The sequence below is a fragment of the Coffea arabica genome, chromosome 11e (assembly GCF_036785885.1).
Source record: "Coffea arabica cultivar ET-39 chromosome 11e, Coffea Arabica ET-39 HiFi, whole genome shotgun sequence".
NCBI classification, from domain to species: Eukaryota; Viridiplantae; Streptophyta; class Magnoliopsida; order Gentianales; family Rubiaceae; genus Coffea; species Coffea arabica.
The window spans coordinates 56,819,693-56,833,417 of NC_092331.1; the positions used below are offsets into that span (position 1 = coordinate 56,819,693).

At 38.2% G+C, this 13,725-nt stretch overlaps 1 protein-coding gene across 1 annotated transcript; it reads right to left on the minus strand.

Moving 5' to 3' along the window:
* Positions 1-1,620: 1,620 nt before the first annotated feature.
* LOC113718608 (protein PLANT CADMIUM RESISTANCE 11-like) lies at positions 1,621-3,698 on the minus strand. Its single transcript, XM_027243501.2, has 4 exons — positions 3,180-3,698; positions 2,384-2,455; positions 2,058-2,270; positions 1,621-1,905 (listed from the first exon to the last, which is right to left on the minus strand). Exons 1-4 carry the CDS (start codon positions 3,529-3,531, stop codon positions 1,829-1,831), a joined length of 714 nt encoding a protein of 237 aa, XP_027099302.2. The 5' UTR covers positions 3,532-3,698; the 3' UTR covers positions 1,621-1,828.
* Positions 3,699-13,725: the final 10,027 nt, after the last annotated feature.

Genomic DNA, 13,725 nt, shown 5'->3' on the forward strand with positions numbered 1-13,725 from the left:
TCAAAAAAAAAAAAATTTTTTTTTTTTTTGGCCTTTTCATTTCAATTGGTTACAGAGTATTCCGAGTGTCCGTTACATCAAGTCTTCACCTCCAATAGCTGTATCTGAGTTGAGTATCTTGAGGAATCAGGTACTTCATATCTTTCGTGTCCAACTCTTCTTTTAGAAGTATACTTTTTTTCTTTTCTTTTTTTGGGATAGCAAGCTGCACAAGTTGAAGACTGGCCTATTTTGATTTTTAGCCTGTGCTCAGCTGCTCTTTGATACTGAATATGTACATTAATTTCAAATTCTTTGAAATTGCAATAAAATTATTACATGGTATACTTTTGTTGAAAAGAGAGAAATTAGAATAATACAGTCAGAAATTTTGTGACGTAATAATATATGTGAGATGAAAGGTGATTAAAAAGATTTTAAAAAATATATTTATAATTATAAAATCAAAATCATACTTACAAATACTAGCCAATTCAAACTCCCTCGTTGCATCAAGAAGCAAGCAGGAAATTTCAAAAGGTAGGATCGATGATGACATGATGCTAAAGAGGATCAAGAAGATAAAGAGCAAAATATATGCAGCTGAGAATAAAATCATCAAAGTATATGCAACTGGCCAACCACCTTTATTCTTTACGCATCTTCTATCTTTTTGACCACCATTGTTCGCTATTTCGGATAAGTACTTCTGTACTGGAATTGTACAGGAATGAACAGTTTAATCAGATGGAAGGGAGGAATCATTGCATATTTGTAAATCAGACGTCTGATCGAGATCTTTGATCTCTGATCAAAAGTAGGCAGCTAAAGGCGTGCAGCATTTGTGTTCAGGAATTATAGATTGGTCAACTTAATCCTGTGGTTGGATTTTGGCAAAATCCAGGTGATGGATTCAGGTCATCAATTTGTCCTCCATGATTCTCCACAATAAAACAGTTTGACACTATCAAAATGTTACGCCATGCACACATATATATGTATATGTATATATATTTGTCAGATAAGTAATATATTAGCTAGATAAGTTTTGAAATAGAACGTATGTTCATGCTAGTACTGAGTAAGCAGAGCTTGAATTAATTAGTCTTATATACTTTATCCTCAACCATGTCTTATTTGTTCCTTGTCAAAGTCGGTGGATTTCTTGGTTTGAGATGGCTTAGATTTGGTCATTTTTTCTAACTTACAAGTTTGGTTTATGGTTGGTGCAAGTGAATGAGAATATTGTAGTGCTTATAAGATATTTAGAGGCAACATAACTAATATTCGGAAAATAAATTAATTCAATGGTTTTTTTTTCAAAAAAATTTCTTTTTGATGTGATGTAGATTAAACTCTGAATAAGGGTCTTTTTCCAAGTTGTTACTGAATCAATCAAAATTGAACCAAATCACATGGCCTTCACGTTTGAAGTCGATCGATTCCATTCGTTTGCAGGACATAATTCTTTGGGCATCTAGTTTCTAATTATCTTAAGCTTGTGATTTGATTGACAAGGAATAGAATGATATCAATATCCCTTTCAGCTAGCCTTGTTAAATGCAAGAACCAAGTTTCATGTAGAACCCAGCATTTTCTGTTTTTCATTTTTTATTTTTTTTAAGATGCAGGACAAAAATATCTGAAAAATCATACCCATCACTTCCTTAAGATATTCAAAATACATTTTTTTTACGTTATTTAAAATACATTTTACCACAACCATGCAACAAATACAAACTATTTACTTTTCAAGAATTAATGGACAAATTCTGTTGGCGGTAGATAAGCACTAAAACAAGTACATGCATGCGTTTACCTACCTAATCTAAGCAAGAAACTTCACCCTCTAGCGCTTCATGTCAACTTTCATTGAAGGAGGTAGAGAAGCACTTCTTTTCTTCCTCTCCATGTTCCCATGCCACCCTATCCAAGCCAAACCATGCATCTTACTGGTAAAAATCCTTGACAAAATGCAACAATATATATATATATATATATATATATATATATATCACGTATACATGCAATGCAATGTTAATATAATGGCCATGCAAATCATTTTAATAAGTCACCACCTATGGACATATCGAATCCGAGGTTCTTGAGTTCTCTATACTCTTGGCATAGAGCACACGGCTCATAACAACAATGGACGCAGCAATCACAGCATGGTTTCTCTTCCAAAAAGTATTGTCCCCTTAATTTTGATCGATAAAAACATGAGTATAAACATGGACAGCCCGTCATGAACAAGATCAACATGTACAGTCCTCCGCTAACACCACATGCTGCAATATATGACACATCCTAGTCGATTATTATCGTTAAAAAAAAAAAGAAGCAAAATGATTGGGAATTAATCGATTTTGCCAAATAAAATTTATTATTCTTGGCAGCTTACAAGTTGATCCTCTGTCGAGGATGTCCGCAATCCGTCCAAACGTGATACATGGACACCAACACGTTAGGCAACCTGTGAATTGATGAAATTTATATATTGGAATATTGATCGGTAATAAGAAAAATTACACAACAGCACGTGCTAATTACTTAATCTAGATATTATTTTTGTTTTTTTAAGAGGAAATGTAGATTTGCTCCATGCATAAACTTCTTTTCTCTAATCTCTTTGGTTCTTATATAAATATGTCTACAAGCTAGTATAGAAACTATTAAATAGGATCTAGAGTAAACTACAAATGTAAAGTTCTAAGCTTGGGACTGTCTTTTCCCAATCTAATGATTTCCATGTTACATGTATCAGAACCCAGAACGTTTTCGTAAATATATTTTTCAAATAGCTTTTGATATCATATAAATCAAATTGCTACAGCATGTTTTTTAATAGAAAATTCAGAAAATAGCAATCCAAATGAGACCGAGTCTACGCTGGCTTGAGACTATTTATTTATTGCATCATTCTTCATCTATTGTTTACTTTCTTCAACTGAAATTAAACAAAACAATCCCAATTAAAATTTTTTTATTATATTATCTATGTTACAAAGTTACATACTCCCATATCTTGCAATTACCCCACCAATTTTTTTTTAAAAAAAATCATTTATTATTTTTTTGAAAATTTACTAGCGCGTTGAAAAGATACCTACACCACCAACAAAAGTAAAAAAAGTAAAGGTTATCTGTACAGATCCCAACTTAACGAAAGTGACTGGAGGAAATAGATGTGTACTTACAAGTATTCGGGTCACTCCAGCAATGACATAGACCAGTGGACCAGGGGTCCAAAGCCTCTCGAAGATTCTTTTGATCTTGACCCGAGGCTTTGATTGGAATGGTAGCAGGGGCTGGGTTTGGCCCGTTTGGGTCCGCATCATCATGACCGGAAGAAATTTGCGCCATGGATACAGCGGTTGGCGGCTGCTGTGGGGCTGATGGTGGTGGTGGGAAGAATTCACCATTTGAACATGCTGAGGAAAACATAATTAATTTCACCGTAAAAGAAGAAGAAGGAGAAGAAAAACTGAAAAAGGGGTAAAGAAATTTGTGGAATTTGAGGTCTAAGTTTTCTGGTAATAGGAGTAGCATCCCTGGGAATTTTGGCAGATGACGGTTGGGAACGGTTATGAGATCGGGCGCGAAATGGATTTTTAACTTTTGTTGGACTACGAGTTGAGGTCCATGTCCACACAAACCCCATTAGCCCGTGAGCTTTCTCGGGAAAACTATGGGCTCGTCTAGTGGATCTGTGGGAGGCTTATTTTCCACCAATGGATCCTTGCAATATCTTTTGATGAACAACAATTGCAATTACCGGAAACGTATAACTCTTTCCGTCTTTCTGGTCAGTTATTTTCTGTGGATGCCTTTTTTTTCTTTTTTCTTTGTAAAATTTCTTAATCTTCCTAGGGGATGGTTAGTGTAAGTGGAATGAGGAACATGGCGATTTGGAAGTGCAATCATAAAATGCTATTAATAGTCTAGATAAGTACAAAAATTAAAGCTTCTATAAATACAGATACACCTAAAATATCGAAACTTATTGTCTATGAATAAACAAAAATTGTTTCAATCTCTCGATTTCTACGGAAGGGAAAAAGAATTTCACGCTCTTTCTCTTGGAAAGGGAGGATTAGGGAATCCTATTGATTGCAGATTCCTCCAGACCCTGTTTGAATATTATTCATTTTAAAATTACAAAAAATTATTAAAAAAAGATTAGAAATAAACGTCTCAATCTAGATCGAACTTATATGGTCTAATTTGAGCCATTAATGGCACCCTGCGGTTTGTAGGTGAAACTGTAAAGGCCCCAAACTCTAGATAAATTCTAGGGATAATTTGAGAAACCTCCTCTGAGGTTTCTGATAATTTCACTGAACTCCCTTGAGATTTAAAATATTACACTTACCTTCCTTGATTTAATAGTTTTAGTAACAAAATCTTAAAATAATATAGACTTGGTCAATTTTTTTAAATGAATACCCAAAAATGCCTTTGTGTAATGAGTTTTAATTTATTTTCCTATACAATTATAAGATTATCTAGTATAATTATAAGGAAAATGTGTCAAATTTTTCATGTCCATACCTACTATTTGATAAACAACTATAATAATAATTTTATCACTATAATTGGATACTTTTGATGGTACTTTATTATGGATTTAGATTTATAAGATAGAAAAAAAATATTGAAATAATTCATTTAGAATTTATGAATTTTTTGGGTGGTGGGATTATCATAATTTGGTAGTGATTTTGGGTCATTTCTTTTGATTTATTGTTAATTTTAGTACTAAAAAATAGAAAACAATGATCAACAAAAACATTGGATTATATATAAAATTAACTTGTCAAAAAAATTACTAGTTTGACATTTGGTTACAATAGAAACTAAAAACATAGCGGTAGTTCTACAATTTTATTGGCAAAAAATTAAAAAAAGGAATAAGAAGGAAAAATAATGAAAAATAATTTTAAAACTCATTCTAAATATAAGCATACCAAATAAGAGAATTTCATTAAAATATTTAACGGTAAAATTGTCATTTTAAATAACAAGGGAGATATGTGTAATTTTTCAAACCTTAAAGAAGCTCAGTGAAATTGTCAGGAATCTCAGGGGAGGTTTCTGAAATTATCCCTAAATTCTAATCATTGTTGACTTGGCACTGCCACACAGTTGGTCGAGAGCTTTGGAGCAAGTTAACAGCCTTTATAATGAAATTGTAAAATAACTTTTATATTAGAAGGTACCTTCATCACAATCTAAAAATTGTAGGGGCGCAAAAAATCTAGTTTTGTGAAGTAAGGGGCAAACAACCCCCTAAGTTTTGTGGGAATGATGAACTGACCAAAATTCATATGATTGGGCTATCCCTAGAATAATTTCCTTAGCGTGCTTATCCTCACCTTCCGTGACTACTTGCTTTTACGAATGTTAAGAAATCTTGAAATGGAAATACTTAAACTAAAAAATAGCCGACAAAGAGAAACTTCATTGCAAGACTACCAAAAAAAAAAATAATAATAATAACAGTGATATCCAAATAAATGAATAATAGCAGCAAATTATGTCCTTGTGTCTAGCTTTGACTGCCAAATTCACTAGCCAACGCCATAAATGTGAATGCTCAGAGGTGAAATTAACTCTATTTTTTGTTTTCTAGGACTAGTTGTATGCGAAACGACCAGCAGCATTACATGTGACAGCGAAATGATAACTCTCTAGTCCCCATTACACAACTTAGTTGATTTTTTACGTATTACTCATAAATTGCTGTGCAATTGAACATTAAGAGAGAAGCCATGCAGATCTGGTTAATTATAATAGAAGATAATAGTAAGAAGTAGGCGGCATGCATGCACGGCTAAAATATGGAACTAGGCATATTCTCAAAATTTTTGGCTATATCTGAAAAATCTCGACAGGAATTCTCATCTATTTAGAACCATGAAGAAATCAAATAATTATCTTAGGCACCAGTTACTCCCAACTGCATATAAATAGGAAGAAAGTTGTCTTCCAGCCATAGATCTCACATCATCATCAGGCCCGGGTGGAAATGGCTGGCTCTCCCGGTAGTCCTATTGGTGGCTACCACAATTATGAGGATGATGACTTCTATGTTGAACTGAAAAGCCAAATTTTGCAATTGACAGCAGATGATGATAAATTCAGAAGATTATCCAGAAGCCAAAAATTCAACAGGGCTGCATAGTAGCCTACCTTACTGCGAATAAGGCCTACAATAACTTAACTGGTAGGGGATTGATAGTGCTGCTTTGCTACCGATAAATCTATCCTATAATATGTCTGAGAATTTGTGAAGGCACTGGAGTGTTATAAACAAATTGAATTCCTTGTATTGTATATGTACATCACATGTTCAGTTACGTAGATTCGTAAATATTAGTATTGTTGGTGCAAATTCTTCCAATGGTTTTGCTTTGCTTCTCTTTGCTTGATTCCTCGTCATTTCTGCATTTTCTTTTCCAGTGGGGTTCTAACCTCTTTTGTTTTCCTTGCTTTGTATTATGATTGAAGCACTGTAAAAATTAATCTTATCTGCTTTAGTATTTTATTCGAAGGGTGTTCTCTGTCACTACCTCATTCGTAACTCTTCAAACACTGTATAATTCTTAACTCATTAAGTTTGCCTTCTGGCCACGTTTTTTGAAATTCAGGTGCTTCCCTCGACTTGTCAAACAAGTTAACCGCTACCCAAAAACGTGTAAAGTGCAAATGCCAGATTTTGTCCATTTCAGAGCTACAGAGAGCAAAGAAATGGAGATCTCAAACGTCCCATTTCAGTACTCAGTATTAGGATTCATCTTACAAAATTTGAAGGAGTCAGTTCAATGCAACACTGAATTAATTGGTGGAGTTTCAAAAAGCGTGAAGCGACTCTGCGGTGATCTTGATACATTGAGAGCATTTATCAAGGAGTACTATGAGAGGCGGAGCAACAGCCAAATCTTGGAGAAGTTGGCGAACGAGATAAGAAACGTGGTTTATCAAGCCGAGGATGCTATTGAAACTTATATTGTTTTGGAATCAAAGCATAAGGGTCGACGCACAATTGGTGTAGCTAGCGGCCGATCATATTGGTGGTTATGTTTCTGATGCTTTGAATGCCACCAAACAGATTGAGGATGTTTGTAGAAAGTTGAAGGAGATTTATCACATCAAGACGCCATTGGTTCCTGATGCCATGCAAGTTGGTCAGAGTTCCAAAAGGATTCCAAAGAAGGAAGAGGTAAGGATGGGCTATTACTTCCCTTTTTAGATTTTTTTTACAAGGCATTGGTATTCTATTTTACTTTGAACTTTGAAGACGCACCATTAGAAATTCACCTACTCAATGGGGTACAAATTTTCCTATGTTGTAATCATTTTCCAACTTCTAATCCTTGTAAGTGCATGTCCTCAATTTCCTATTCTAAATTAACTTCGATGATCTTGGGGTGTCGTGCCAATGTTGTCCATACCTGCAGGCTGTCACTGAAGAGGAAGATAATGTGGTTGGCCTAGACGATGAAGCCTAAAATGTAATTGAGCTTCTTACCGAAGGATCACAGGAACTAGAGGTTATCTCAGTCATTGGCATGCATGGTTTAGGAAAGACCACACTAGCTAAAAAGGTTTTAAATGACCCAACGATTGAATTCAAGTTCTATAGTCGTGCATTTGTGGAAGTCTCCCAAGAATTCGAGAGAAGGGAAGTGTTCCTCCATATTTTAGGTGCTTTTACCAAGATCACAGAAGAAATTAAGGACTTGTCAGATGACAAATTAGTTAAAGAACTTCACCGGCAGTAAAAGACAAGGAAGTATTTGATTGTCTTAGATGATGTCTGGACTCCAGAAGCATGGGATCAATTAAAACTTGCCTTTCCCAACAATGACAAGCAAAGCAGAATATTAATTACTAGTCACAATGAACCTGTGGCCTTTCATGCTAATCCAAGTTGTGATCCTCATTACTTGCGCTGTTTGGATTTAGAAGACAGTAGAGAGTTGCTAAGAAAGAAAGTTTTTGGAAAGAGTGACTGCCCAGGAGAGTTGGAGAAGCTTGAACTAAGTATCCTGCTGAAATGTGATGGATTGCCTCTAGCAATAGTGATAGTTGCAGGTGTTCTCTTGAATTATAGAGACAGAACTGATTGGTGGAAAAAGTTACTGAAGATTTAGATCATTTTGTTGCTAAACATCCAGAACAAAGCCACGGAGTAATAAGATTAAGTTACGAACATTTACCTCATCACCTGAAGCCATGTTTCCTCTATCTTGGGGTCTTCCGTGAAGACATTGACATCCCAGTTTGGAAGCTATTGAAGATTATATTATGTATATGTCTATCTGGGTACCTTTGGTTACTCTCTGTACCCGTTTTCCTCGGTAATATCTTTAGGAGTAGTTGAGGTATGTTAGACCTCTGTCATTGAGGTGTGATAGAACTCTGTTTTTCAATTGGGATGTAATAGGACTCTGGTCTCGGTACCTGTATATATGGAAGGCACGGAAGCAATAGAAAGGGGACTTTTCCCTCACAGAATTTCTTTCATGGTATCAGAGCGATGGATGACGAAGGGAAAAGCAAGAATGTTGGGAAGAAATCTGTTTCACCATACATCTTGACTTCGAATGACAATCCTGGAACCATTATTACCCAGGTACAATTGAAAGGTGACAATTATGATGAATGGGCTCGAGCTATGCGCACAGCGTTGAGAGCCAAGAAGAAGATGGGATTTGTTGATGGAACGGTGACGCATCCGGATGACGATTCCGTCGATCTAGAGGATTGGTGGACCGTGAATTCGATGGTAGTGTCATGGATTCTCAACACGATAGAGCCAGCTTTGCGTTCCACCATAACTCATGTGGAAATTGCAAAGGACCTTTGGGAAGACATCCAAGAAAGGTTCTCTGTCGCTAACGGGCCTCGGGTACAACAAATCAAAGGAGAGATTGCAGAATGGAAACAACGGGGACTTCCAATTGTGACCTACTATGGGAAATTGAAGCAATTGTGGGAGGAACTAGCAAACTATGAACAAATTCCGACATGCCAATGTGGAAGATGCGTATGCAATCTTTCAGTCCAACTTGACAAGAAACGTGAGGAAGAGAAACTTCATCAGTTCTTGTTGGGTTTGGATGACATGGCATATGGAACAATTCGTTCAAACATTCTTGGTACAGAACCACTACCCAGTGTGGGTAAGGCATACTCCTTGATATGCCAAGAGGAGCGCGTCCGAAGCATGTCTAGAGGAAAGGAGGGACGTGGAGATCCCGTGAGTTTTGCCGTTCAGGCCAACGCAGGAGGTAGGAAACTTGGGACTGAAATAAAGGACAGGTCTGCGCTGTGTTCATATTGCAATCGCAGCGGGCATGATGCTGGAAACTGTTTTCAGCTTATTGGATATCCTGAATGGTGGGGTGATCGGCCCAAAGGAAATGGACGCGGTTCAGGACGTGGACGCGGAAACCAGAATTCAGGACGTGGACGTGGGGGTGCACATCGGGCTAACTCTGTTCAGACGATTGGTCAGTCCTCCTCGTCAACAGTAACCGCAGAAAGGGAGCATACAGCACAAGGATTGTTGAATGGTGAACAGTGGGCAGCTTTCCTGAGTCTGCTGAATTCTTGCAAGCCTGGTGCCAATGAAAAGCTATCGGGTAAGCATTATTTGAACTGGATAATTGACTCGGGTGCGTCTCACCATATGACTGGAAGTTTAGAATGTCTATCTGAATTGAAGAATTTGACGGGGTGTGCAGTAGGATTGCCTGATGGCAACCAAACCATAGCAGTGAAAGAAGGGTCAGCTCGTTTGGGGAAACATATGAAGTCGAAGAAAGTGCTATATGTCCCCAATTTGAACTGCAATTTAATTTCAGTATCACAATTGCTTGACGAATTAAATTGCAATGTTTTATTTACTAAAAAATTATGTGTTATACAGGACCGCACTTCGAGGATGGTGATTGGAGCGGGTGAACGACGCGAAGGGCTTTACTACCTCAAGTCCATGGGAGAAATCAAAGCGTGCAATACCAAATGTCTGGATATCAGTGGGCTATGGCATAGAAGAATGGGACACCCATCTGCAAAAATAGTAGGATTACTTCCTGATGTGAGTTCTAGCAGTAACAATTATGATAAGGGAAAACTTTGTGACATTTGTTTAAGAGCCAAGCAGACTAGAGAAGTATTTTTTCCTAGTGATAATAAAGCAAATGCAATTTTTGAGATGATACATTGTGACATATGGGGACCCTATCGAACTACTGCTTCGTGTGGTGCCTCATATTTTTTAACTATTGTGGATGATTTTTCAAGAGCTGTGTGGATATATATGTTGGTTGTTAAGTCCGAAGTAGAACGTGTGCTTCGTAATTTCTTTGCCATGGTCAAACGACAATATAACAAGAATGTGAAAATTGTTAGAAGTGACAATGGCATGGAATTCACTTGCTTGGATGGTTACTTTGCTGAAAATGGAATGATACACCATACATCATGCGTAAGTACACCCCAGCAGAATGGGCGGGTTGAAAGAAAACATCGCCATATTTTGAACGTGGCTAGGGCATTACGTTTTCAGGCGAATCTCCCTATTGAATTTTGGGGAGAATGTGTGCTGACTGCTGGATACTTGATTAATCGGACTCCATCCAAACTTTTGGGGAATAAGACGCCGTATGAATGTTTGTTTGGAGAGCCACCCAGTTACAAACATATTCGTGTATTCGGATGTTTGTGTTATGCTAGGGATATGAATAGAGAAAGAGATAAGTTTGCCACTAGGAGTCGGCGTTGTTTATTTGTGGGGTATCCCTTTGGTAAGAAGGGATGGCGGTTGTATGACCTTGAAAATGGTGACTATTTTGTATCACGAGATGTGGTGTTTTCAGAAGATGAGTTTCCGTATGCGAAAGTAAGTGCACCTAATACGACTAAAGATGTCCTGGGGACAAGTTCACTTGAGCCATTTGACCTTGTGGAAGACGAAGTGGATGATGCAAGGGAAGATGATCTACTTACAGAGGTTGCGAGTATAATACCGGAGATCACGGATCGGGTTCACAATGATGAGAATAACGAAGACAGGGGGGGCACCACAGGCGCAGAAGCTGGATTGGTTGCTGAGCAACTTGGGCGTGGTCAACGAATGAAGCACCCATCTAGTCGCTTAAATGATTATGTGACGTACACAGCTCAATGCATAAGCCCTTCAGCGTGTTCACCCAAACCAATCTCATCCTCAGGTACTCCTTATCCTATAGCGCATTATGTAACATGTGATAATTTTTCTGTGCATCATCGGTCTTTCTTGGCAGCTGTGACAACCGGTAGGGAGCCAAAATTTTATAGTGAGGCAGTGAAGGACTCTCGGTGGCGCCAGGCCATGAAGAATGAAATCGATGCACTTGAGACTAATGGAACATGGACGGTGGAAGATCTACCACCGGGAAAGAAAGCCATAGGCAGCAAATGGGTATACAAAATCAAGTATAACTCAGATGGAACTGTCGAGCGGTATAAGGCACGTCTGGTGATTCTTGGCAATAATCAGGTTGAGGGAATTGACTATCATGAAACATTCTCTCCTGTTGTGAAAATGGTGACTGTACGCACGTTCTTGGCGGTGGCGGCAGCAAAGGAATGGGAACTTCACCAGATGGATGTTCACAATGCATTCTTGCATGGTGATTTGGAAGAGGAAGTGTACATGAAGATGCCTCCGGGTTTTACAACTCCACAATTTGGAAAGGTGTGTAGACTACGAAAGTCTCTTTATGGATTGCGACAGGCTCCACGTTGTTGGTTTGCTAAACTCACAAATGCCTTACGGCAGTACGGTTTTTCTCAATCTCATTCTGATTATTCATTGTTTACTCTGAGTCAGAATACCATTCAAATGAGTATACTTGTATATGTTGATGACCTTGTAATTGGGGGCAATAATAGTGCTGCAATTCAACAATTCAAGGAATATTTGTGTCAATGCTTCCATATGAAAGACTTAGGAATATTAAAATATTTCTTAGGATTGGAAGTTGCTAGAAATAAGGCTGGAATTTTTCTCTGTCAACGAAAGTATGCACTGGATATTATTGCTGATGCCGGGTTATTGGGTGCTCGGCCAACAGGAATTCCGATGGAGCAACATCATCGGTTGGCAATGGCAGACAGCATGCCTTTGGTAGAGCCAGAAAAGTATAGGCGGTTAGTAGGCCGGTTAATTTATTTGACACTAACACGCCCTGAGCTGTCTTATGGTGTCCATGTTCTAGCTCAGTTTATGCAGAAACCCAAAGAGGAGCATTGGGAGGCAGCCTTGCGGATGGTTCGCTATTTGAAGGGCAGCCCTGGTCAAGGCATACTCCTTCGATCGGACTGCAATTTGCAACTGCAAGCATATTGTGATTCGGACTGGGCAAGCTGTCCTCTGACACGTCGCTCTCTCACTGGATACCTTGTTTTTTTGGGCAACTCTCCTATATCTTGGAAAACTAAGAAGCAACATACAGTGTCCAGGTCATCTGCTGAAGCAGAGTATCGCTCTATGGCTGTGACCATCTGTGAGCTGCGATGGTTGAAGGGTCTGCTAGCTTCCCTTGGGGTGTTACATTCTGGTCTTATGCATCTTTACTGTGATAGTCAAGCAGCCATGCATATAGCGGCTAATCCTGTGTTTCATGAGCGAACAAAACATATCGAGGTGGATTGTCATTTTGTGCGTGATGAAGTTCAGAGTGGAAATGTTACTACCACTTATGTGCGTAGTTCTGAGCAGTTAGCCGATATCTTTACCAAGGCGCTTGGGAGACAACAATTCGAGTATCTTCTTCGCAAGTTGGGCGTTTGTGATCTGCACGCACCAACTTGAGGGGGGGTATTGAAGATTATATTATGTATATGTCTATCTGGGTACCTTTGGTTACTCTCTGTACCCGTTTTCCTCGGTAATATCTTTAGGAGTAGTTGAGGTATGTTAGACCTCTGTCATTGAGGTGTGATAGAACTCTGTTTTTCAATTGGGATGTAATAGGACTCTGGTCTCGGTACCTGTATATATGGAAGGCACGGAAGCAATAGAAAGGGGACTTTTCCCTCACAGAATTTCTTTCAGAAGCTGTTGCAATTGTGGATTGCAGAAGGATTCGTACAGAAAGATCATGATATAAGCTTGGAAGAAAAAGCAGAGGCTTACTTAGACGACCTGGTGAGCAGGAATTTGGTAATGGTGGGTCAGAGGGGATCCAGTGGTCGAATCAAAACTTGTCGTATACATGACAGTTTGCGGGACTTCTGCAGAAGGTAGGCGATGAAAGAAAATCTGTTTCAGGAAGTTGAAAGGTATGATCAATCCACCTTTTCAACAGAACACACTTCCTTGGATAATGCCTACCGCCTTTGCATGAATTTCCATCTTTTGGATGGTATTGAAAACCTATCTGGTATACATATTCGCTCTTTTTTGAGTTTTGCCAAGAAAGAGACTAAGCTACTTCCAGAACATATCTCGTGCATCCCTAGAGCCTTCAAATTACTCAGAGTGTTAGATGTTAGATCAATCATATTTACTAGTTTTCCTGGTGAGCTAGTCTACTTGGTTCTCTTGAGATATATTGCTCTCTCTTCTAGATGCAAGATCCTTCCAGAGAAAATGTCTAACCTTCAAATCTTGCGAACTGTTATATTTGAAACATCATGGCCTACCCTTGAGATCAAGGCAGACATATGGAAGATGCCACAACTAAG